The 27,246-nt window shown below is 39.8% G+C and overlaps 1 protein-coding gene across 1 annotated transcript in view; it reads right to left on the bottom strand.

Annotated features, from left to right (window-relative positions):
- LOC122814428 (zinc finger protein 316-like) overlaps nt 1-27,246 on the bottom strand; it is a 92,415-nt gene that overhangs the window by 48,437 nt on the left and 16,732 nt on the right. The window contains exon 2 of the mRNA XM_044087009.1: nt 304-627. Within this exon, the coding sequence (XP_043942944.1) occupies nt 304-627 (324 nt within the window). The remainder of the gene's footprint in view (nt 1-303; nt 628-27,246) is intronic.

The following is a 27,246-nucleotide window of genomic DNA, read 5'->3' as shown; positions in this document are numbered from 1 at the left end:
TAGGAAATGTATTGTGTTGTTTTTCAAGCACTTCAGTTCCCAGTATGTTTATTTCAGCATGTTGGGAGATGACAAGGTTTGCCTTGATGTAAAGCCGTTGACCAATTTTGGGCAAATGAACAGTACAAATTAAGAAAAAAAACAACAAATAAAAGTAATTACAAAATAAGCACATTGCTGTATATGATTTAAACTGCTGGTACTTTATCTGAAATGTTTTTTATGTCAGCTGCAAACCCAAGGTTGCAGTTTCCAAAACGAAAGACATGCAAGTACAACAGCAAAAATCAAAAGTGGACTTACTGACAGAACTCCATTAGTTTTGCGTTTTCCATGTTCTGAGGTGTCACCCGACACAGATTCCTCAGTGGTTGCCAGACTGTCTGTGTCATTTCTCTCTTCCAGAATGTCTACTTCTTTTTTGATTTCCAAGCTAATATCAGACACTGCTGAGTGGATTTCTGTAACACCAGTTTTAATGCATTCAAATTTTTCTTCTATCTCTTTCAGAATTTCTGATGCTTTACTGTTAAGTTGTTGAATGAGTTTTTGTTCCTTGTCATGAAGAAACTGGTGCAGTTTTGCAAATTCTTCTGCAATGTATTTTTCTAAATTAACAGCATGTTCCTGGAAAACAAGTAATACAGATAAGAACAAGTCAACTTGCTATACATTATCATACCACAATACCAGTTATGTCCATATATTTACCTTGTATGACAGAAAGAACAAACTTTAGCTCCCAGGAAACCGACGGTAAAACTGGTGACCTGGTTAAGGGGAGGGTTTGTCTTAATGGTTAAGGTCTTTACCTCACAGATACAAGGTAAAAGGGTTTGATTCTGACCTCTAAATTATCTATGCTTATAAAAGTCTGCAGACTGGTAGTGAGTATTTAACTATGAACCCAGGAACTCTGAACCTAACTAAGCCCATCAGTGTGGCTGGAAGGAAGAAATGTGAAGCCACCATAATACTCTCTGGATTAATGAGAGTGGAGACTCAAGTACATAGATGATGGTTAGTCTACATTGATAATTAGTGTAATGTAAGAGCTGTGTGTTCAAGGGAGGTGAAGCTGCATCTGAATAAAGGATAAGGTAAGCCCCCACACTGTCTGTCTCTATACCAACCTAACTTCTTCTCTGATGATTAAACTGGTTTTCAGGAATTATGGTGAGCAAAGAGGCCAAATTCTTAGAAGGAAGAAGTTTTCTGCTGCAAGGTAAAATGTGGGCTCAGTCCCCTAGGCAGTCTTGTATCTGTTCATTATACACAAGGTAGGAGGAACCATGGTGGCTAGGCCCTAGGCAGTCCTGTATCTGTTCAACACAAGTTAGGAGGAGCCATGGTGGCTAGGCCATATCCAAGGTCATGACAGTAGAAGAAAGTGACAGCAATTAGGTTATGTCATCATACACAATGGGCCACATTCCAAAAGACCTGTGTAGGTCTGTTTATAAAGAGAGGCCTTACACTGAAATAAGTTACTTAGACTGAAAGCAGATCTTTCGGAATCTGGTAACCAGTGGTAGGCCTGTTTATAGACAGGTCTTACACCAAAAGTAAAGCACTCACTCTGAGAACAAGTCTTTTGGAATCAGGCCAGACCTATACCAGGCTAAGTCAATTGGAGAGCAAGTCTTTATGAATCAAGTCCAATAGATTAAGTAGGGCTGACAAATACAAAGCTTAATTCTACAATGTGAAAATCAGTGAATGCAAACACTGCAGCAGTTGTGTAGTGATTTAGTCCCTGCATCCAATAAGAAACTACATTTGTGTAAAATCTAACCACACAGTGGATAAACATCTCTTCACTGTTGCAGTATTCTTTACATAAGGGATCTCCTGCCAAGGAAAGCCCAACATCTGGGCAGTATACCGTAGTCTTTAGTTCTTATACACACTGCATGTCACATGTATGCTCCCCACACAAGGAGTAGGGCATAAAGGTGACATACGAACACGCACTCAGAACTGAAAATGCCCCAGAAGGGGAATGCCCACAAGGATAAGGAAAGCATGCACATCCAGGCGAAGAAGATGATGATGATGATAAGCCCCTTGGCTAGAAGGGCAAGACAAGGACAAGCCTGAAGGGGGTAGCAGAGATGGAATGAATACTGCAACAGTGAAGAAAAGGACATTCATGTTTATGCTAAGATTTCACACAATTGTCCGATGTCCTTCCATATCACTACTGAAATATTCTTTACCCAAGGGAGAGTACAGGAGAGTAAGAGGAAGGTACAGAAGAGCCCTTTACAAATCCATGCAGGGTAGCCCTGACAAAGCCTGCCTGGCTCTTGAAATAACATCCAACTTGTAATGCTCAGTGAAAGTTTGAACAGAGGACCAAGTAGCAACCTCAAGGATCGAACTGGCATCCAGACTCTTGAAAACAATCACCAGAGGAGGCAAATTCCCTAGTAGATTGCAACTTTACTGATGAGAAAATATATTTTCAATGAAAAGAATAACAAAAAATGACCCTAGAAATCCAGGAGGAGATGATTTGCACAGAAATAGCCAAACCCCTTGTCCTGAGATGAAAGGAAACAAAATGCTGCTCAGATATGTGAATAACTTTAGTTTTACCCAAAATGTTACCTGGGCTGTCAGTGCAAATCCATGGTGTGAAGAACCTTCTCAATGGCAGAATGTAAAGAAGAAAAAAAAAAGGAAGGAAGATGAATAAACCGATTATGGGATGATTCATTGACTGCCTGGGCATAAAAGAAGGATTTGTAGTAAGAAAAACCTGTATCTGTGGAAAACTAAGAAAGGAGGAATAGCCATGAGACCCTAAAGCTCAGACACTCTCTTGGCTGAGGTGAGAGTTTAAAGAAGAACAGTTTCCAAGTACAGTGTGGTAAGGAAGTTAAAGAAGATGACGACTCAAAAGGAGCCGAACTCAAATTTTCAAGTACATAATTGTGTCCCCAGAAGGAGGAATAGGCCTTTTGGGAGGCCTGATATGAAGGCCGCCATTAAGAAATTGCTTCACCTCAAACCTAGAGGTCAGATCAGGAGTCAAAGGCAGAAATGCAGAAATTGCTGACAGGTGAGCTTTGACTGAAGAATATGCCAACCCAGCATGGAGCAGATCACACAAATAAGAGAGAACCAGAGCAGCCTCCATATATAGGGGATCCCGATGGTGAGAAAGGCACTAGACAGAAAATCTCTTCCACTTGGACATGTATGATTTCCTGGTAGTGGGTGTCCCAAAGTATGTCCTCAGAAAAAAGTGCTTAAAAGGGATCAAAAGCCTGTCATCTACAGTATCATTTGAAGAGTGGACAAGTGAGGATGGATGGGTGACTCCTTGTCTTGTGTGAGTAACTTGTCATGATTCCCCATGGACCAGTGAGAAAGAAGAGGGACAAAGTGCTGCCTGGGCCAAAAGGGAGTCACCAGCAAGATTTTGGGAGAGTCCTGCTGGATCTTGTGCAAGACTCATGGTGCCAGAGGAAGGGAAGGGAATGCAGAAAAAACTTCCAAAGAAAATACAGGGTCTCCACTTTCCAAGTCAGAAGACTTTTGGGAATCTGGAACAAAAAACAGGAAGTTGTCTGATCACAGGGGAGCCAAAATATCTTCCAGAGGAATATCCCATGAATAGACAATTCCTAGTGACACATTTCTGTGAAACATCCATTTGTGATCTTGTGTGCTGGACCTGATCAAGGAGTCTGCCACTAGATGTGTGGCTGAGAGAATGTAAACCATCTGAAGAGTCACTTGATACTGGATAGCTAGATCCCAGACCTGAAGAGCTGGTCAGCAAAGAAGATAGGACCTTCTGGTCCCCTACATGTTGACATGCCACATCACTGTTGTGTTGTCTGTGAAAATTTTGAGAGGCCAAGGATGAAAGAGGGAATGAAAAGCCTGAAGAGGCAGAAGCAGAGCCCTCATCTCCATTATACTACAGCAGTCTAACCTCAGATGAGGAGGCCAGAGACCCTGAAACTCGAGGATGCCACAGACGGAGCCCACCCCCTGACTGAGGCAGCTGTAAAGAGCTTCTGAGGTGGAAATGGAACTTGAAAACAATCCCTGGGTTTGGGTGTAAGTTGAATCCACAACTGAAGCTTGAGATCAGGAAGGAAAGATGTCAGGAAACTCATGGGGTAATAGTGTTAAAGCCACAGTGACCAGAGGTAACACTAAAGCTTCCACATATGCAGCCTGGTGAGGGGGAGCATGGGAATGGTGGAAGCTATGAACCTGAGAACCCTGAAAACTTCCCTGGCCATCACAGCCACCAGAGGAACAAGGGATTCAAAAAGGCATTTCAAGGCAGAGCTTTAGGAGCATGGGGACTATCCAAAGTCACAGCCAAGGAAAATATGATCCAGAGAAGGTGTCAGGACTGATTTCTGGTAGTTTATGGAGAACCTCATACTCTGCAACAGTGAAGTAGTAAACCTGAGATCCTGAAGCAGAGTACTGGGGGTAGGAGATTCTATAAGCAAATCATCTAGACAGAGAAAGATTTGAATTCCTCAAGCCCTCAGAAAGCAATGACAGGAACAAGGCATTTGGAGAATACCCTTGGGGCATTAGAAAGTCCAATGGGCAAAGCAGAGAACTGAAAATGCAAGGAAGAGAGAGAAACAAAACTCTCCTAAAGAGAGGATGGACGAGGATGTGAAGGTTTGCATCCTTGAGATCAAGAGAGATGAGAAAGACCTGGGAAAAAAAAGAGGAAATAATGTTTGCAGATATAACATTTGAAAGGAAGGAATCGTGAGAAAGGTTTTCATCCACAAAAGATACATAATCGGTTTCCAAGTACCCTCTTTCATGTGACCAGAAAAATCCTGGAGTAAAATCCCTTCCCTAATTGGGCAACAGACATAGCTTGAATGGTGCCCTGAGCCAAAAGAGTGAAGAACCTCTGGGAAATGAGAGAGCTATTCTAGAGTAGGTTGAGGAATGTCTGAAAAGGGTGGAAGAGACTCCCAAACCATGAAATATTGGGTCTATACAAGTAGCTCAAACAGTCAATGTCGGGCACAAATAGACACATATACATCAATCTACCTCTTTAGACCATCATAGTTGGCCAATACCGCCTCCTTAAATTACGTCTTTAACTTTATGTTTTCAATGTGGAGCCAGGGAGGCAGTGTTCACCAACTATGATGGTTTGCTATTTTGTGTTTTGATGCTTAAACATTGCAGTAAAGAGGTAGATCAACGTATATGGGTTGATCTGTTTGCCCTTGACATTTTGACTGTTCAAGATACTAATATAGACCCGAAATATTCCTAACAGATAATGGACAGAATCCAAGAGTCTAAAGTAAGCTGAGGCCAGTTTGGAAGAGACAGGGGCAGATGGAGGGACAAAGGTACCTGGGTGAGGGCAGGAGTAACCAAACTGTCAAATACAATCCAGCTTATCCTGGAAAGGAGATTTATGGGAGGCAGAAGTCTGAGCAGATTTAGCAGGAGGCATATGACTAGATCCCTTCTTCACCTTAGTAACAGTGAAATATTGTCTATGAACAAAAAGCAGACTGGAATAAGGTACAAAAAAATGTTTAATCTCCTGCAAGGCTTCACTCTAGTCTTGGACAGACCTGAAATGTTCAGCTGCAGATTAACCAAAAAAGATTTTTATTTTACAGAACAGCATCCAAACTTTGGCCTTAATGTCATCAGACAAGGTCTGAAGAGGAAGCTGGGAATAACATCTAATAAATGGAACAAAGGCAGCAACCTTGGAAGAGGAATCGGCTGCATCATAGCTATATCTGTGAACTGGCTTTACCATGTACAAACCCTGATTAAGTTGTAAAATGAAATCATATCTGAATAATATCTTAATATTCAACTACGTTCTATACCAATCTGATGATTTTTGCTTTAATGTGTCAGACCATGTTAACTATGAGTCCCTATTGGGAACATTACTAAACCATTGTATATAACTCCTTGTCTTATATTTTCTATGCATCTAACTTGTGTATTCATTGTAATGCTGTCTATTGGAGCTTTTCTCCCCGGGCCTCCGCTGAAAATGGACATGTATCCAGTCGGACTATCCCAGTAAACAAATGTAAAATAAATAAATAATTAAATCTGACTGAGTGGCAGACAACTTGAGAAGTACAACCCAGCAAGGAAAGGGCCAAAGCCTTCCTCACAGAGTCAGGAAGTCCAGAAACCACATTAGAAACCTGAGAAAGGAGGGCTAACTGTACATACAGTGTCATTTGAATCTGGCAGCTGATGGCCCAAAAGGATAAAGTGGCAGAAGAGTAAACTGTTTTTGCCCAGCCTTTCCATAGCCCTACTATCCTTATCAGACAGCAACCGCTTGGTAGAGGGCAACACTGAAGAGTTAATCACAGGAGACTGACACTACAGAAGGGCATTTATAAATAAATGATGTGTTCCTCAGGCACTGTATAGACTCTATCTGGCTTCACAGGTGCAGGAGGCAGAGAATCAGGGGCTCCAGATGCTGCCAAGAAAGTATCCAGAACAGCAACCAAAACAGGATGAACAGCAGATGGCTTGGGAGACCCCATCTGTATGAGCTCATAATATTGTTTCTGAATCTCAGAGACTTGAGAACAATCCCACTTAAAATAATCCATCATGTGGGCAATGGACAACTCCTCCAGTGGGAATCTGGACTTATGGAATCCTCATAATGAGAACCATAGTTCAAAGGGAAAGGGATTGAGAAGAGTATGCCAAGACCCCCCCCCCCCCGAGTCCAAATCCACATTTGACTAATCCAGTTCCCTGGTCCTCTTGAGTTGAGTGGTACATCAAGGAGGGTCAGGGCCAGAGCTCCATTGAGGAAGCTTCAAGACCATCAAAGCATTAAATAAACCCTGACTGAAATCCTGCCACTCACACTGGGGACCTATAAAAGGGGAAATGTGCTTTGTTTTTTGCTTCTTTTTCTGTGGAACATCCACATAAAACACCCTTAGAGGGTCAGATCCCTGGTGCGATAGGATAATGGTGAGAGAAATAGCCTCTCTAACTTAGATCTGAAAAATCCCCCTTAGTCCTTCGGACATAAATCAGCCAAGGTTTCCCCATAATGTCAGATACAGATGTGTGAAAAGCCTCAGATGACCTACATGAAACTAGATCCATGCTGGCCTCTGATGGGGTTGTACCAGAGGAATCTGAAGCCACCAATGGATGGTTTTCTGGACTTTCACCAGCCGCAAGAGAGACATCCAGAGGAGGCTGGGCAGAAGCCAGATCAGACCTAACTGTTTTGCCTTCTTCTTGGCATACAGCTGGTGGTCAGGAAAGGAGGATTCCACCATAGCACCCTGACCAACAACTTCAGATGATGGCTCTCCAGGTACATGGACAAACAGGAGATATGACTATGTAGGGTATTACGTACAAATACCTGGCAGAGAGAACACTGCTTATGATCATGGGAAGTACACAAACAGAACAGACGCTTGTTGTTACAGACTTTATGGGGATTCTGCCTCCCACACTGATATTTTCCCCTTCGGGATAACATGAACACAATAACCATAACAAATAAAAAAAAGAGAAGGAACCCCAACTGGGCACTTATGTGAAAACACAGCCTGGTAACCAGCACAGCAGAAAGGCATTCAGATGAATGTTCAGCAACAGAGTTTGGACTGTAAGCAAAGAAGTTCTGTGTGCGTGCATCACGTTTATGCCCTAAACCTTATATGAGGAGCATACTTGCGATGTACAATGCCTATAAGAACTAAAGGCTTTGATATTCTGGATGGATGATGGGCTATCCTTGGCAGGAGAACCCTTAGGTAAAGAATACTGCAACAGTGATATGGAAGGACATCTTGCAGTGTACCTGTAAGTACAAATTCTGCAATGCGTCAGTGTTAGGTGTGGCTCTGAAATTCAAGAATATACATGATGGAAAATAAGTCATGTGGGTTTATAATCTTGGGAAATGTGTATGATGATGAATGCATCATGTTCACCTATGGAATTAGTGAATAAATAAGATACAGACTGACTTGTGGGATTATGGCGATGACTATGAAGCTATGGAGCGTATCACAAACACAAAATGACCTGCGTGCATCTGACAATGGATATAGCATGGTGCATGTGGGTGTGTGTGTGTGTGTGTGTGTGTGTGTGTGTGTGTGTGTGTGTGTGTGTGTGTGTGTGTGTGTGTGTGTGTGTGTGCACGTGCACCTGTATATGGTCAGTAAAGAGATTGCTAAAAGATCTTATAGACTAGGGAATACATTGTAGATAAATACAGCCTTATTAGGGTATTCAATATTTTGGGAACAAAAGCAGCAAACCAGACCTGCACTGAGATTAACCGTTCTTAGAGAAAAATGGTTCAAAACAAAAACTCCAAGTATCAGACAAGCATAGCATAGCCAATGAAAACCAAGTTTATTCTAAGTCCACAATGCTTTCAGGCACAACCCTTCATACAAGAATAGAAATTCACATTTAAATAGCCAAAGTTAAAAATCATATGACTTAGTCTCAATCCTAAAAAAAACATTAAAACTAAAATTATTTAAAAACAAAAAAATACTTAAATTTAATAACACATTATCAATTTTTTTTTAAAAATTCACCTTAAAAGTCTGTTTAATATAGGTTTAAAAATGCATTAGTTAATACAGCGAACACTGATGATATTATGTTTATAGCCATATTCAGACCTGGCATATGATTGGCATCTAGTTGTATAATCCACTTGTATTTACATATTTCTAGAGTATTATTCATGTCACCGCCTTTTCTATTCTTATATCTAATATCTATTGCCCTACAAAGGGACCAGTGTTCAATGCCTTTTTCTCCTACATGTTTGGTAAGCGCATTACTAATCGCCTTTCTCCATATTTCTGATTTATACTCTGTAATTCTCTCTTTAAGCATTACTGTACATTTTCCTATATGAAAAGCAGGATATTTTATGCAGTTAGCCATATATTTTATGCAGTTAGCCATATAAACAATCTTGGATGTATTACACGTAGCATGACAATTGAATGCTTTCTTTTAAGTTACTGGATGTAGAAATGCATTGCCTTTTTCAAAGTCATTACAACATTTACAATTGTAGCCAGGAAACATGCCCTTCTTCATCTGTTCTTGTTGCTGACTGTACATGTGTTTACAACATAGTCGTTGTTTCAAGCTAGGGCATTTCCTGTAATGCATTTGTTTGGTCGAAGTTTCAGTACTTCGAAACTCAGTTGTGCGAGACCACTTGTTTGAAGTACTGAAACTTCAAAAACCAACTACGGAGGTCACAATACAGCGCGGAATGGGAATATTCCCTTTTCCTTGCTGTAGTGCAGTTCTGGAGTTTGTACATTTAAGTAGCGGGGGGCAAAAGATTTTTGTGGGGTTTTTTTTGCAGTCAGCCGATGTGGTGACTACACTTCAGCGAAAGTGCACTTTTGTTGAAATGCACTTTTGCTGAAGTGGGCATATACTTTTCTTTTTCCGAAGTAGTGAAATTTCGATGAAGAAAAGTAGATCTCAGTTCCTATATGCAAAATATGGCTTTCCCCCTACTATTCCATTCATTTGAGGCATTGTCTTAAAAATATTCCAGTTTTTAAATATTATATTCTTCACCCCATCAGTTCTTGTGTTACACTTAGTAATTTATCACACATAATCTTGTAAATATTCAGTTTTTTTAAAATATTATATTCTTCACCCCATCAGTTCTTGTGTTATACTTAGTAATTTATCACACATAATCTTGTAAATACTCAGTTTTTTTAAAATATTATATTCTTCACCCCATCAGTTCTCGTGTTATACTTAGTAATTTATCACACATAATCTTGTAAATACTTAGTTTTTTTAAATATTACATTCTTCACCCCATCAGTTCTTGTGTTATACTTAGTAATTTATCACACATAATCTTGTAAATACTCAGTTTTTTAAATATTATATTCTTCACCCCATCAGTTCTTGTGTTATACTTAGTAATTTATCACACATAATCTTGTAAATACTCAGTTTTTTTAAATATTATATTCTTCACCCCATCAGTTCTTGTGTTATACTTAGTAATTTATCACACATAATCTTGTAAATACTCAGTTTTTTAAATATTATATTCTTCACCCCATCAGTTCTTGTGTTATACTTAGTAATTTATCACACATAATCTTGTAAATACTCAGTTTTTTTAAATATTATATTCTTCACCCCATCAGTTCTTGTGTTATACTTAGTAATTTATCACACATAATCTTGTAAATACTCAGTTTTAAAATATTATATTATATTCTTCACCCCATCAGTTCTTGTGTTATACTTAGTAATTTATCACACATAATCTTGTAAATACTCAGTTTTTAAATATTATATTCTTCACCCCATCAGTTCTTGTGTTATACTTAGTAATTTATCACACATAATCTTGTAAATACTCAGTTTTAAATATTATATTCTTCACCCCATCAGTTCTTGTGTTATACTTAGTAATTTATCACACATAATCTTGTAAATACTCAGTTTTTTTTAAATATTATATTCTTCACCCCATCAGTTCTTGTGTTGTACTTAGTAATTTATCACACATAATCTTGTAAATACTCAGTTTTTTAAATATTATATTCTTCACCCCATCAGTTCTTGTGTTATACTTAGTAATTTATCACACATAATCTTGTAAATACTCAGTTTTTTAAATATTATATTCTTCACCCCGTCAGTTCTTGTGTTATACTTAGTAATTTATCACACATAATCTTGTAAATACTCAGTTTTTAAATATTATATTCTTCACCCCATCAGTTATTGTGTTATACTTAGTAATTTATCACACATAATCTTGTAAATACTCAGTTTTTTAAATATTATATTCTTCACCCCATCAGTTCTTGTGTTATACTTAGTAATTTATCACACATAATCTTGTAAATACTCAGTTTTTTAAAATATCATATTCTTCACCCCATCAGTTCTTGTATTATACTTAGTAATTTATCACACATAATCTTGTAAATACTCAGTTTTTAAATATTATATTCTTCACCCCATCAGTTCTTGTGTTATACTTAGTAATTTATCACACATAATCTTGTAAATACTCAGGTTTTTAAATATTATATTCTTCACCCCATCAGTTCTTGTGCTACACTTAGTAATTTATCACACATAATCTTGTAAATACTCAGTTTTTAAATATTATATTCTTCACCCCATCAGTTCTTGTGTTATACTTAGTAATTTATCACACATAATCTTGTAAATACTCAGTTTTTAAATATTATATTCTTCACCCCATCAGTTCTTGTGTTATACTTAGTAATTTATCACACATAATCTTGTAAATACTCAGGTTTTTAAATATTATATTCTTCACCCCATCAGTTCTTGTGTTACACTTAGTAATTTATCACACATAATCTTGTAAATACTCAGTTTTTAAATATTATATTCTTCACCCCATCAGTTCTTGTGTTATACTTAGTAATTTATCACACGTAATCTTGTAAATACTCAGTTTTTAAATATTATATTCTTCACCCCATCAGTTCTTGTGTTATACTTAGTAATTTATCACACATAATCTTGTAAATACTCAGTTTTTAAATATTATATTCTTCACCCCATCAGTTCTTGTGTTATACTTAGTAATTTATCACACATAATCTTGTAAATACTCAGTTTTTTAAATATTATATTCTTCACCCCATCAGTTCTTGTGTTATACTTAGTAATTTATCACACATAATCTTGTCTCTTATCTGCAGAGTTTGTCACTTCCCTGCTGCTAGTTGTGAAATATGGTCTGGCATCAGAATGTCTGCTGTCTAAAACATTACTTTTTATATGCTGCAATAAGCTATCACCATAGCCACGTTCTTTAAATTATTCTATCATTTCATCTAATTTATTACAACATTGTACATTATCTGTGTTGAGCCTACTATGTAGGTCAACTTATAAGAAGGGCATGGCATCTAGGTTCAGACAGGTCATAATACCATGATACTTGGCCCTCATCAGGTCCATCATAGAGTTTAACGCACCCTTCAATATGTACCTGACCAAACAACTGCAACATCCACAAAGGTTCCCAGAAGTGCCAGAAGCTGTAGAAGACTGGGGGGGCACTTACTGATCTAAAAAGGGCAATTTACTACCACAACATAGGTTCACTTGGAAGACGTTTTATGCTTAACCAATTTCCCTTCTGGTGCTTCAATTAACATTTGCTGATTGGTCTTACCTATCCCCATGGCTGATAATTGCATGTTAGCCTTACTGAGAATAAATGTGATCATACTATAGATAATTTGAGGAGATTCATGTAAGCGATGCAGCATTTAGGAACTGCCTCTATCCATTAGTGACATAAGGGGCAATTCTGGAGTACATTTTCTATTACCTATCCTTAGATATAAGTTGTATTGGAATATGGACAGGGATGAGCTTTGTTTTACTTGAATGGATACTCTGTTCTGGAACAGTGGTAGCCTCTGTGATATATATCCATCTCTTCACAACATTCAGTTTAGATACCTAGACTGAGTATTTCTGATGCCATTTGACTTGCTGATGTTCAGTAGGTCCAGCTGTATTTGGTCGGAGGATGCCTTGTATGCCAGACATGTCACCTCGAAGCACTCTGTGGGATAATGAGCATAGTAATAAATCTTTGAGGTGGTCCATGCAGGACCTGCTGTTTAGGACTTGTGTCCTTTTAGTAAGGTATCTCTTTGGGCATTCCAATTGTTGCAGGAGTCTGGACAGATACATGCCAAAGAAAGCATTATACAAAATGAGTGACCTAATGAGGGTTTGTAAAAGGGTACAATAACATCTCTAGATACAGTCAAAATCAATTTGTTTATAAGCGGTGCAATATAGAAAGACTTTCTTATGACTCTGGGCACATGTTGGTCAAAAGTTAGTTCACTGTACACACAAGTTCCCAAACGCCAAACAACTGGGTCAGTTCTCAGGGTGCATTGCCAATTTGGTAGTTCCCTGGAGTAGATGACTTCTCAAAGGATATGATGATATATTTCTTGGAGTTAGTTTCAATTCATGATTTTGGCACCAGTTATTGTTTGAGAAAAACCTTCCTGCGTGATGGCTAAGTCATTTGGGAATTTAATAACTGCTCCTAGCTTGCAGTCATCTCAAACATAGTCGGCCAAAGCCCTTTGGTATTTCGTTCTACTTTTGAGATGTATATACCAAACAGAAAAAGTCTCTGCACCGAACCCTGGGGGACTCCATTGGTGACTGGTCTCTTCCCCTATTTTGAACTACTGCATCCTGTGAGCAAGCATACATGTATGCATTCTTTGATTCACCTTCCCAATTGTATAAACATGATTGTATTAAATTATATTCCTTTTATAATACAGCACCACTTGTTAGAATGTGTTTTAAATTTGTAGTTTGGAACAGTCTTCTAGTAAGCAATGAAACAAAATGTATGAACCAATAATGAAAAAACTACTAACAGTCAGAAACAGCTAGTTGTCTTTACATACTTTAACATCTTGTCTGACAACTTTGTTACTAATATTATAAATGACATGACACTCTTAACTTGCAACACTTTCTGTATATACTGTTGATAATCAATATCCGTGGATTTTGCAGCAGTAGCATTGTTGCCTCAAAGCAAAAGGTTCTCCCGTTCAATTCTCGGCTGGAGTGCAGGGAGTGCCTTCTGTGTGGAGTCTGCATGTCCTCCAGGCGGGTCGAGTGGCGTTCCAAAAGACATGCGTGAATGGGCATGCCTTTGTTGAAAGTTGGGCATCGAGCTGGCAACTCGGCACCGTAAAAAAAATGTACTGCCAATCATTAGTGGACTGGAGTTCCACTGTGGCAACCCCTAACCGGGAAAAGCCGAAAGACAAACAACTGTTGATAATCAATATCTTGTTATTGCATTAAAGCCAACAACCTGTAATGTTGTTTACTATTGCAGCAACTTTGTATCTCTGTCATGTACATGATGTGGTGCTTTTCTCTCCGGGCATCCGCTGAAAAAAGATGTGTGTCCAGTCAGAATTTCCCGGTAAACAAATGTGAATAAATAAAAAAAATAAAAAAATACCCATTTCAGAAAATTTCAACCATAAAAAGGCCATTGCAATCCACCAATATCAGTAAACATGCAAAATCTCTGCAGAATGAAGTAATTTAAATAATTCCACATTAAAAGGTTGCTGCTAGCAAACAACTGTATTATATTTCATTGTTTCATCTACAAGTAAAGTGCCTGTTGCCCTTGAAGAATAAATTGCCAATGCTACATTAAAAAATGATAAGCTAGTAATTTTGCAATGGGGAACTGGTAACAGGAACATAGTTACTAGGTAACTCCTCCAAAAGAGGGCATTCATAGGACTGCAGCATCCATTCCCTTTAAAAGTACAACATAGTACAGTATCAGCCATCCATCTGCATACTGTGGGAGTAGAACCCACAGCCTTCTGCATCAAAAGCAAGCATAACGCCTGTTCTGTTACTGACAATACAAATGACTCAACTTAAGTAGCACTAAACTTCTCTTCCCCTGAAGCCCTCAGCTCCTTGGAAAATCCACTTGACACTCAACTAGATCTCTCAACTTCCCAGCACAAGAACTTTGGAAAAAGCTAAAATGTATTTTTATTTTTACTGCTGTTTTAGCTACTTTTCTGTATAAATAAAAATCAAAGCCCGTTTCCTACCTTTCCCGTAACTAGTGTAGTCCAGATTCAGATTTGCTGTATCCAGGACTGTATGCAAGCTTCTGAGACCCCCAAGCTTTCTGTGCAGGAGGGAAGCAGTCTAGCATATTAGTGGGAGAGGTAAGCACTAAGTAGTTGTTCTGGCCCAGAAATTGTAGTTATTAGCCGTTTGGGCAGTTTTTGCATCTCTGTCAACTTTCTGATTAAAAAGCCTGCATTTGCACTTGTTTCTTCTCTTTCCTGCAACTAGTTTAGTCCAGATACAGATTCTTAGTTTTAGCACTTGAAATTACTTATTCGTGCTCAGCACTTACTCAGAACTTGTAAGCACTAAATAAGCTACTAATTACTACAGCACTCAACCTTCCTCATTGCCTAGAGGAAAACAGTTTTTGTACTTACTTTCCTCACTTGCTTAGAGAAAAACAGCTCTTGCACTCACTTATATAGAGGAAAATAGTTTTTTATTCAGGCATGTCCAAGGGTCAGCTCCCAGTGTTCTCTCCTGTTTATCTGATGAATCTGGGCATCTTGGGGCAATGCAGAAATTGCTTCATGTACACAGAAAACCCTCTCCTCCTACCACCCAACACTACAACCTGTGAGAGATGCACTTATCAAGCCAAACTGGAGGTAAAGCTCTCTCCAACCAATATGGAACTTGACAGTCAAGAGGAGAAGGTAAACACTTGCACCACACCACACTCATCACATAGTCTCACTAAATCTACACCACCAAAATCCACACACACAAACACATAAACATTCATGGAGGCTCCCAATAATAATCTGCTCAAGCAACAGAGACCTCCAAAGCAGAAATGCAAGCAACCTCCACCCCCCAACACAACCCAAATGACACATAGCCCACAGACTCAGTGTGCCACTCAATCATAGCCAATAAGGCAAAGCAACATACCCAACACACTGTCATAGGTGACTCTATAGACAGACGCACTGATGACCCACTCACCAGGCGAAACAAGAAGGATACTGCCAGCTGCCTGTTGGGTTCCAGGATCCACCACATAACCCATGCACTCGGGTCACTCCACAACAAGTATAAATATGACTCTGTCATTGTCCATGTTGGTGTGAACGACCTGAGATGTACCTCCTGGGACTACATGAAAAGAGACATGGAAGAGCTCTTCGATCTTGTAGCCTAGGCAGGTATAACTCTAGCCCTCAGTAGAACTCTGCCATCACCCAGAATGATACTGCAGTACAAGGACATAATGATCGACTTCAACAATTGGCTAAGCTCCTGGTGTCAATCTAAAGGGATCCAGTACCTGTCTGCCTGGGATGACATGGTCGACAGACCACGATGCTTTGCCAGAGATGGCCTGCACCTGTCACCCCTGGGATTCCAGATACTGGCTAAGGTTCTTGCCGCCCCTACAGTGCCTTTTTTATGCAAGGTTCAAATGACAAATTCACCACCATAATAGGAACAGGCAAGCAAAAACTGAGGGTGATGCAACTCAATGCTATAAGTCTAAATCTCAAAATGCACTAACTCGAGGCACTCCTTAAAATGGAGAACATACATATCTGTGCAGTGACTGAGACCTGGTTCAAGACTCCAGAGAGCACCCCTACACTACCAGGCTATAACTCATACCACACTTTTCTGCCATGAATCATGGACTGGAACACCAAAGGCGGAGGTGTGTCCATATTCATTAAGGATATCCATACCTCCAGACTAGTTGCTAAGCATAATGCATCCGAGGTTAACCAAGTGCAACAAACTCTGGGCGAAACTGCAATCCAAATTGTAGCTTGCTACAGATCCCCCACCATGCCACAGGATTCCCACTCCTCCTTTCTTGATGTACTGGAAAATATTAGGGTTCAACCAAACACCCTAATATTGGGCGTTTTCAACTACCCCACCATTAACTGGAAAACTACTCATATACCAACTCCTTCGCTCAACGCTTTCTGGAATTCATAAACTCCAATGCCCTGGTTCAACTTATCCACACCCCCACCAGAGGCAACAATATCCTAGATCTAGTCATTACCAACATGTGTGACTGGTGTTCCACACCTGAAGTCAACGCCTCATTGGTCCGATCCGACCATAAGCTAATCACCCTAGATATCCACAGCCTGCCCCCATCCACCATTAAGAAAACCACGGTAAAAAAATTCTCCAAAGCCAACTTCATGCTTCTTAAGACAGAAGTGGTAAACTTCATGACACCCATGCAGATGGGCAATACAGTTACGACTACTGAGTCCTACACAATTGCACTTTATAAGAACTTAAACAAATGCATGGATCGTGCTATCCCAAACAGAACCAAGGCACTATCCTCCAAAAAAAGGAAGCCAATCTGGTGGTCCCCTGCCATAAACAAACTGTACAAAAAAAGGAAGAAACTGTTGCAAGAGAGATTAAAATCCCATGAGTGGAGGAGCTCCCTGGTCAGCCTCAGTAAGAAACTGCGATCCCTGATAAAATCCTCCAAAGCTAGGTATGAAAACAAAATTGCCACTGATTCTAAAAGACAGCCACAGAGCACTCTACAGCTATGTCAAGAATCTCAATGGCAACACTCAGATCTGCTCTGAGTTATAGCACAATGGCACTAAATATACAGACCCAACTGATATTGCCAACATCCTGGCAGAAAGGTTCAGTGCTAACTTTACCCCCCCTCTCACCCCCTAAAGGGCCCATCTCTATATCGGAAGAATGCAAAGTTCCTGTAATCATGGCTGCATAGGTAAAAACCACACTCTCCAAAGCCAAGAACACAGCAGCCATGGAGCCAGACAACATCCCAGGCTGTATTCTAAATGAACTGCACCCCACCTAAGTACCATATTCAATCATAGCCTCACCTCAGGCTTTGTGCCTGCTGAATGGTGCACAGCGATGGTTATCCCACTCCACAAGGGGGGAGCCACCACAGACCCCAGGAACTACCGCCCCATTAGCCTGAAGAGCCTAGTCTGCAAGGCTATGGAATGTATCATCATTGAACCTATAAACAAAGACATTGGTAATCTCCAAACTCTGAACCCCACACAGTTTGGGTTTGTAAAAGGCAGATCATGTCTCCTAAAACTGACAGACTTCTTTGAAGCAGTCACCAAAGGCGTAGATGAGGGTAAGGTGGTTCACACAGCCTATCTAGATCTTGCCAAGGCTTTTGACACCATCCCCCACTCTGGAATTATAGATAAACTCATTAAACTAGGCATAAATCCCTATGTCACAAGATGGGTTGCCAACTGGCTCATTGACAAGAACCCACACTGTGAAAGTAGCAGACTCCAAATCCGACTTCAGACCAGTGACAAGTAGAGTACCCACATGGTTCAGTCCTGGGTCCTCTCCTGTTTGGTATCTACTTCTCTGAAGTCCAGGCTAATGCAGAAGGTCTTTGGTTAACTAAGTTTGCAGATGACTGCAAACTAGGAGCCATAATCGAAACTCCTAACGATGTGGACATCCTACAAAAGAGCCTCACTGAGACAGATGCCTGGTGTCAAAGACATGGCCTCAAGCTCAATGCCAAAAAGTGCATCGTCATCCCCTTTGGTAAAAACTCTGTACCCATGAACTACAACATAGGTGGTAGTATACTTAACACCGAAAGTGTGATAACAGGCCTTGGGAGACAGGTGGACAGTAGTCTCTCCTTTGACAATCACATTGTCACAATAGTCAGGAAATCCTACATGGCACACCTCATCACAAAAGGTTTCTCATCCAGAAAAAAAAGAGGTCATTGTTCCCCTCTACTCATCACTCATTAGACCCATTATGGAGTACATTGCTCCTTTTTGTATGTACCTCACAAGACATCTACAACTGGAAAGGCTGCAGAAATACCTCACAAACAGAATTACCGGCCTCAAACAGATGCCCTACGCAGACAGTCTCAAAAAACTCCAGCTTTACTCCATCGCATATCACCTACTCAGAGGCGATCTCTGCCTAACATACAAAGCTATGTCAAACCCACAGCTGTTGGACATGCTCCACTTAAAGGAGTACAACGGGTTTCTAAACTGATTTCCTCAACTTCCCTTCATTTTTCCTCCCTATTTACACCTTCCTGCATAAACCAACAACAAAGCATTGTTTGCAAAATTTAAATTCCCATAACTTTTCTGAAACAAGCCTACCTTAGCGTACAGGGATTGTTTCATAGGTTGGTACTAAGCTAACTGCCCTTGTGAGCCATTTTAAGCCTAGCCAATTATCCCTAGTAAGACTCAAACCCTGCACCTTGTGTTTGTAAGGCAAACACCTTAACCATTAGGCCACCCTCCCACCCTTTTTCCTTTTCCCTTTCAATAACATTCTATCATGTTTCAGTTAAGCTCACTGGAGTCCCCCAATTACTGATGTCATCGCGGCCAGGCAGTGTTGGTATTTTTTTTTAACAGTTCCCTCCCCCGAAGTGACATCACCACGGCCAGCCTCTTGTTCTCTGTCAAACAATCAAACCCACCCATTCTGTGACGTTACAGCTGCCTTGTCCTTACCCCAGCCTTGGAGTCCTCAAATAGAGTTGCAGGAGATAGGGAAGTTCTTTTCCTGTTGGTGTTTCCAGTACACAGTATTTTGCCAAAGGAACCTGTTGTGGGAAGCTCTGCTTGTATCAGCTTATTTTCGGGGACCTGCTAAACTGGTAAGTCAACTTTTTTTTTTAAAAGTAGCTCCCTAAATCACTAACATTTGTAAAGGAACTTATTTTATTCATGCTCTCGACATATTATTTAAAGATGTCCCCAGATGTTTCGCATCCACACTTGTCAATATACTGATCCTCCACAGTATTTTTTATTTATTTTTTCGGGGGGGGGGCACATATATGTTCATTCTGATAATGGTTTTACCACTGTGTACTAACACCAGTGGCAATTATACCAAACCTGGACAGCTGCAAGGTTTGTGGACAGCAGCGTTCCCCCCCGACCTGTTCGGAAAAACAGTGTTTGTGTGTGTGAGTGAATGCGTGCATGAAAACAGATTGTATGCATGTGTGAATGCAGACGAGACTGTGTATGTGTGTATAAGAGAGACTGAATAGTGTTTGAGAGAATGAACGGTTCATGGAAGCAGATTGTATGTGTTTGTGCATGCAGAAGAGAGTGTGTGTGTGTGTGTGCGTGTGTGTGTGTGTGTGTGTGTGTGTGTGTGTGTGTGTGTGTATGACAGAGATTGAAGAGTGTTTGAGAAAATGAATGGTGCGTGCATGAAAGCAGATTGCGTGTGTTTGTGAATGCAGAAGAGAGTGTGTATGTGTGTTACTGTCCATTTTACAAATGGCTATTGATTGGTTTAGCCACACTGCTAGCATTATAAGATGTTAGCGAAAGCAGGAAATCATCACTTGACACCATACATTTAAAAACAATAGATGATTTGCCTACAATTTTGCTAGGTGAACAAAATGTATTTATGATTTACTTCATAAATATCAACTAACTTCCCTTTGGCTGGCCTTAATACAGTTTTGCATTCAGTTAATGTGGACACATGGTTTAATGCAAGTCAAGTACATTGTATTTCTGCAGTAGGCAGTGCAAGATTTTCCATGTGAACAGCATCAGTGTATTGAGTTAAGCTTGATTCCCTCTGGCTATTAGATGTCACATGTCAAATTATTTACACTGCCTAAAATGTGTTCATTTTAAACTGATTTATGTATTAACAGTTCTTAGCAGTGGTCTGTACATTTCAAGTATCACAGGTAATTCTCATTTGTAAATTAAGCATTACTATTTATTTCTGAATCACGCTTTGTTAATAGTGCATTGATTTTTTTTTTATATTCTAAATCTTTATGCAAGCATTTATCTACAAAGCTTTAAAGGGATACTAGCTCACCTGTGTTATTTTCTTTATTCTCATTAAGATTATGACGTAATATAAAGTTTTATTTAGCCACTTATACAGTGTATGCAACAAATGGAAGAATACACATTTCATTTAGTGTATATATATATATATATATATATATATATATATATATATATATATATATATATATATATATATATATATATATCCCTTTTTTAAATAGTTAAAATGCTAAACAGAATTTGGCAGAGGTGTGCATCACACACACTTTATTTATTTTATTTATTTACATTTGTTGACCGGGAGTGTCCGACTGGACGTAGGTCCATTTTCAGAGGAGGCCCAGGAAGAAAAGCTCCACAGTTAAAATAAACAGACAGTAGTTACATTGGATTACATAGCAATTAACAATTAAACATAGCAATTATTTACAACATATTTACAGATGAAGAACATAGTACATCAGTAGACAACTGGAATCTTTATCTGTGAAGTACATAACAGACATTAACAAATGTTACAATAAGAAATTCCTGCTGTATAATAATTACAAGGCTTATGAGCATCTGAGCTTGCTATAATCAAGGTAGTTAGTGGAGTCAAAAGAAAGGTAGTGGTTGGATGGGGTGGGTGATATTAGAGTGGGAGTTGCAAGGGCATAGCCAGCATGTTTTTAGGTGCGCTTTTAGTAAAGTTTTGAAGTGGGTGCATGATGGTATGGAGGTAATTGTGGATGGGAGAGAGTTCCATAATTTGCCTATGGTGCAAGAGAATAGTGCTTCACCAGTAGAGTTATTGGCTTTAGTGATCTGCAAGTGATTTTTGTTGCTGGATCTTAGTGGTCTGGTGGTGTGATAGGGTTGGAGTAGATTCTGGAGGGATGGGACATTTACTGGATGGCTTAGTAGTTTGTGGGTGAGTTGATACCACTGAAGGAGGTGAGGGAGTTCAACCAGCCCAGTTCAGCAAGTGAGAGACAGTGGTGACTATGGTAGGATGCCCCTATGGCGAATTTGGCAATTTTGTTGTAGCAGGTCTCTAGCTTGTTTAGATTGCATTGCCTTAAGTTGCTATATATTGGACAGGCATAAAGTAGGGTGGAGATAAGGTGGGAATTTGCTATTGAAATATTTGCTGCTTTGTGAGAAGTTGCTTATTTCTGTATAACGCTCCTAGTTTTTTGTGGACTTTTTTTATGGTCATGGATATGTGAATGTCAAATTTTAGTTTATTGTCTATTTCCACTCCTAGCAATTTGGTGTGTTCAGTTGGGTATATAGTGGTGTTGTCTTTTGCTGTGATGTTAAAGTGAGAGTTGTTTTGAGTATGTTTGATGGGTTGGAAGATGAGTAGTTTAGTTTTGTTTGGGTTGAGTATTAATTGGGCATCAGATAAACCAAGTTTCAACAGAGGAAAAGGCTTCCTGTGTGACTTTTTTCAGTTTGGGCAGGGACTGGGCTGAGCAGATATTGAGGCATCTGCGTATTGTATGAGTGTGTCATGTTTGGTGGCAGAGGCTAGATTATTGGTGTAAACAGAGAGTAGGGGTCCAAGGATGGATCCGCAGGGAACCCCTATGGAGACAGGTAGTTAAGGGAGATATGTCATTCTGCCATACAACGGATTGTTGGTGGTCAGACAGGTAACTCTGAAACCAGTTGGTGGCTGATTGAGAGAAGGATAGGTTATTGAGGACAGAGATAAGTTGCTTGTGTGGGACCATGTCAAATGCTTTAGATAGGTCTAGGAAAGTAGCAGAGGAGAGATAGCCATTGTTTTTATGCTGAAGAATAGTGTGGTGGTGCTATGGTTTGGTCGGAAACCATGCTGAGTATTGGAAAGGAGGTTGTTAGTAAGGAGGTAGTCTGAGACCCGAGAGTGTATGCATCTCTCTAGTATTTTGGAGAGTGGAGAGAGAATAGCTATGGGGCGTAATTGGTTAGTTCTGTGGAGGGTCCGCCTTTGTGGTGGGGAATTATATGTGATACTTTCCACAGTATGGAAACGTAACTTTCTGACAGAGATCGGTTAATCAAGATGGATACTGGGTAGGCCAGAGCATCAGCTGCTATTTGCAGGTATTCAATTGGGAGGTTGTCTGCTGCTAATTTGGTGGGTTTAAGTTTAGTTAAGAGTTTTTTTTATGTTGGAGGTAGATACAGGAGAAAAAGAGAAGGCAGTGGGGAGATTACTAGTTGAAGGTGTGGGCTGGAGGGGAGGGGGTTGTGTTGTTTGGCTAGTGATAGTATGGTTTGTGTGAAGTGTGTGTGTTGAATGAGGTAGCAATATTTTCCGAGGAGTGAGGGATGTTAGGAGGAGTGGTACTGACTTTACCTGGGTGGAGGATGGAGTTTATGGAGGACCAGAATTGTTTGGGGCTGTGTTGTGAGGAGTCTAGGGCAGACTGGTAGTACTGGAATTTGTCCTGTTTTATTTGCTTTTTAACTCTATTGCTTAGTTCTAGGAATTTCTGTCTAGTTGAGGGGGTTTGGTTTTGCGCCAGTGCTCCCAGGCTTTATCCCTGTTTTTCATTTCTGACTTAGTGGTTTTCTGTAGCCATGGGGAGGGTTGTGCTTTGGTTCTGGAAAGTCTTACGGGGGCATGGTAATTAAGGATGCTCAGGAAGGTAGTATTAAAAAATTCAACTACGTCATCAAGACTGAGGTACTTTAGAGGATGCCAGTTACATTCTTAGAAGGATGAGATGAATGTGAGTGGGTTAAAGTTTAGTTTTTTACATATTTGATGGTAGACGACAGGTTTAGCTTGGTATATGTATTTTTTTGAGTAGGAATGTTGGGGAGTGATCACTGAGGCTATCTGATAAGCAGCCTGTTATATATGACTGGGGGCTCTTACTGACTAGTATCCAATCCAGGATAGTGTGCTTCCTGGAGTTTTTATTTATCCTGGTTGGCGACTGGACTAGTTGGGTGAAGTCATGAAGGTTTACATGACGGGTTGGATGGTTGCCAGAACAGGATTGCCAGTCAATACTGAAATCACCTAAAATGATTTCTTGGGGGAGATGGTGGGTAGACCAGCTGAGGAGGTTTTCTAGTGGAGGGATGTTTTGGCCAGGTGGGAAGTAGCATCCAATTATGTTGATGGTTTTGTTTTGGTTTATTTTAAGGTTGGTATACATTATTTCCTCATTGCCTATTTGTGGAGCTGATGATTTTAAGATCTGGATGTTCAGATGCTGTTTAAATATTATAGCTACACTGCCTCCTTTCTTGTTTAGCCGGTCTACTGTTAGTATGCCGTAACCTGTAGGGAGTATTTGCTCACTGGTAATGTGAGGTTTTAGCCAGGTTTCTGTAAGGATGACTATATCTGGGGATTACAAGTCTATGGTGGCATGAAGTTCATGGACTTTGTTGGATATACTTCTAATATTTAGGCTTAGTAGAAGGAAGTCACTTGGCTTTCTATTGGCTGTAATATGGGAGAAGTTGTGGTTTCTAGTCTGATTATGAGGATTGGGGTTGGAGATGGTAGGGCCAGGGTTGGGGTGGATGTCTCCACTTAGGGCTAGTTTTGATATGCATGAGGTTATTAGTTTTCTCAGTTTTTGAATGTGTTTGTTTATAAGGGAAACTTTATGATTGTGCTCTGTGGGTAATAGGTATGGTGGGAGGGTCACTATGTTAAGTTGTAGGGATGCTTTATGTTTGAGTAATATAGTTGGTAGAATATGTGGGGGGGTGCATAGGGATGGTTCTTGAGTTGGTGGGAGGGGCGCTGAGTGAGGGTGAGACATGAGTGGTGGGGTGAGTAGTAGTACAGTGGTAGTGGCGGAGTGGCATGTGATAATCTACTGCTTAATCAAAAGTATTGAATGCACAAGTTAAAAGTAGGCAGTGGCATGAATAACTAAAGGCTATTAATTAAATGAATAAAACAGTTCAGTGTACTTCGTTTTTGAAAAGGTAATGCTGAAGTCTAGACTTAAATTTATATGTTAAGCACGCTATTGTTAGACTTTATATACAGATAGACTCAAGATGAATTCTGAGCTGCTACCTACCACTGATAGATATTCAATTAAACAGCAAGTACTCTTAAGAGGATTAAATTGGCTGCTTTGGTGCTTTTGCATTCAGTTAACATATTTCTGTGCGACTTTAATTTATATACGTTCTGCCTTTTTTTTTTCTCCAAATGTTTAGAATTTCTAATTCAGTGACAGGAATTTATCCCAATGCTGAGTCAGGATATATATATATATATATATAGAGTTCACAAAGCCAGTGTTGCTTCAGTCCTTGAGGTTTGCTGAAGTGCTCTTTTTAACACCCACTATATACCCAAAATAGCTCCTTCTGCAATTTATATTGGGTTACAGGTACTAGTAACATACTTAAGTATGCTTGGAAATTCTTTTTTATTAAGTCTGTTGCTCCTCCTCCTCCCCACGGGAACTGTTTGGGGGTGTTCTAGTTTTTGTTAACAAATCCTGGTATTCTAAGACTTTGTGTCTCACACTTAGGGCACTAATTGTTGGATGCAGTTATTTCAAAGTTAATGATATTTTTGTCTTTCACCATTACATTTTTTTTTCTTTTTGGCTTGTCCCATGTAATCGGAGCTTCTTCATTTTCTAAAAAAACTTTAGGGTTCATGTTTCCAGTACTTCTCATCTGCATGCACTTTGCAGTGTTTGCACAATCCCTAGTGAAGCAGTTTGACCAAATTGCTGTTCCTCTCAGCATACAGATCATCAGGTTTAAATATATTACAAAAAGCAATGAGATGTGCCACAGGTTCTAGTAATGTAATATAGAAAGAGTTTTTCTCTGGTTTTCCCACTCCATTCATAGGCTTTGGAAAGCAATGTGTCTAGCCCCATCTTGACCTACCATTATCAGCTTTTCATATTTTGATTTAAATTCATTTCTGCTTAATCATTCTTGCATCAGATCTTGATCAACATGTGGTTGTTCCAGCTATTCATTACACTTGTTACTATAATTGTGGTCTTTTTAGCATCTTTTCTTTTCTTCTGGTCTTGTTCTTTATATACTTTCTTTATTTACTTTTTGGCACTTTCTGCTGATGTCTAATTTTTCATCTATGTCTGGTTTGATTTCTATTAGGTTCATATGTATGGAACTAGACTATAGGCCCAACGGCCTACGTAAGCCTAGACAACAAGGTTTCTTGGCTTACACCACCCAAGAAAGTTATTTTCCTGTGCCACTATTGAGCAGAGACACAGAAGTGATCCCCGGGATGTATTTCCTATTTCCCATCCACTCATGAAGATTTTTTTCTTAAAGAGTGCTAATGAAGAACTTTGCTAGACATAGATGGGTAGCCTGTTCCAGAGAATGGGAAGTTTCTGGGACAGGAATCTATCCCTCCAGCATGTCCTGTTTATTGTGGTGAAAAGGTTTAAGTCCCTAGAGCTTGTAGCTCGGAGGGATTGGGATTCCTTTAGATGTAGTATGTCCAACAGCTCTGGGTTTGACATAGCTTTATATGTTAGGCAGAGATCACCTCAGAGGAGGCGATATACTACGGATTAAAGCTGGAGTTTTTTGAGGTGGTCAGTGTAGGGCATTTGTTTGAGGCCAGTAATCCTCTTTGTGAGGTACCTCTGTGGCTTTTCCAGCTGCTGCAGATGTCTTGTGAGGTACATTCCAAAAGGGGCGTTGAACTCTATAATGGGTCTAATGAGTGTCGAGTAGAGGGGAACAATGACCTCTTTTTTTCCTGGATGAGAACCATTTTATGATGAGGTGTGCCACGTAGAAGGACTTCCTGACTACAGTGGTGATGTGACTATCAAAGGAGAGACTACTGTCCACCTGGGTCCCAAGGTCTCTTATCACACATTCAGTGTTAAGTAGATTGCTGCCTATGTGGTAGTTCATGGGTACAGAGTTTTTACCAAAGGAGATGACACTGCACTTTGTGGCATTGAGCGAGCTTGAGGCCATGGCTCTGACACCAGCAATCTGTCTCAGTGAGGCCCTTCTGTAGGATGTCCACATCATTTGGGGACTTGACTATGGCTCCTAGCTTGCAGTCACCTGTGAACTTCTTAGCCAGAGGCCTTCTGTGTTAGCCTGTACTTCAGAGAAGTAGATACCAAACAGGAGAGGTCCCAGGACAGAACCCTGTGGTACCCCGCTTGTCATTGCTTTTTGACTATTCTATTCTATAGTCAGCTATTCTGACTCTTTTCTAAAATGCTTGTGTTAATTTGAGGAAAGATGGCCACTGATGTACCACTGAGCAGTCACACTTTCTATTGGTATATGCTGAGAAACAGAGCTAAATATGAGAAAAATCAAGTACATTCTGCAAAACTAAATAAACATAAACCTTCCTGATTTTCCTTATATGTTTGTGCTGTCCCTCATAAATCTCAATTTCTTTTTTTTTTTTTTTTTAAACAGCATATTTCTCCCATTGCTTCTTTTGCACTGATGTACCATGCGACTCCAACTCAACTTTTATATTGGTTTCCCATTGAAGGTTCCAAAGTATCTTCATATGGCAACTGATCACAGAAGCATAGGAGTATACTAGGCTATCGACCTGGGGGTTATTTCAAGCCTAGCAGTTTCATCCAAATGTGATACCATACAAGTAGTAGTCCATACCCAGGATTGCATTTAGCAATGACTGGCCATGTCCAGGAGGGTTGTGGGTGTTCTGTTTCACATTAATTGGTAGCCTGATCCAAAGACGCAGCAG

This window comes from Protopterus annectens, chromosome 10.part0, assembly GCF_019279795.1.
Source record: "Protopterus annectens isolate FY-2018-M chromosome 10.part0, PAN1.0, whole genome shotgun sequence".
Taxonomy (NCBI): domain Eukaryota; kingdom Metazoa; phylum Chordata; order Ceratodontiformes; family Protopteridae; genus Protopterus; species Protopterus annectens.
Note: the sequence above shows the minus strand (reverse complement) of the source record. Positions and strands in the feature narration are given on the sequence as shown.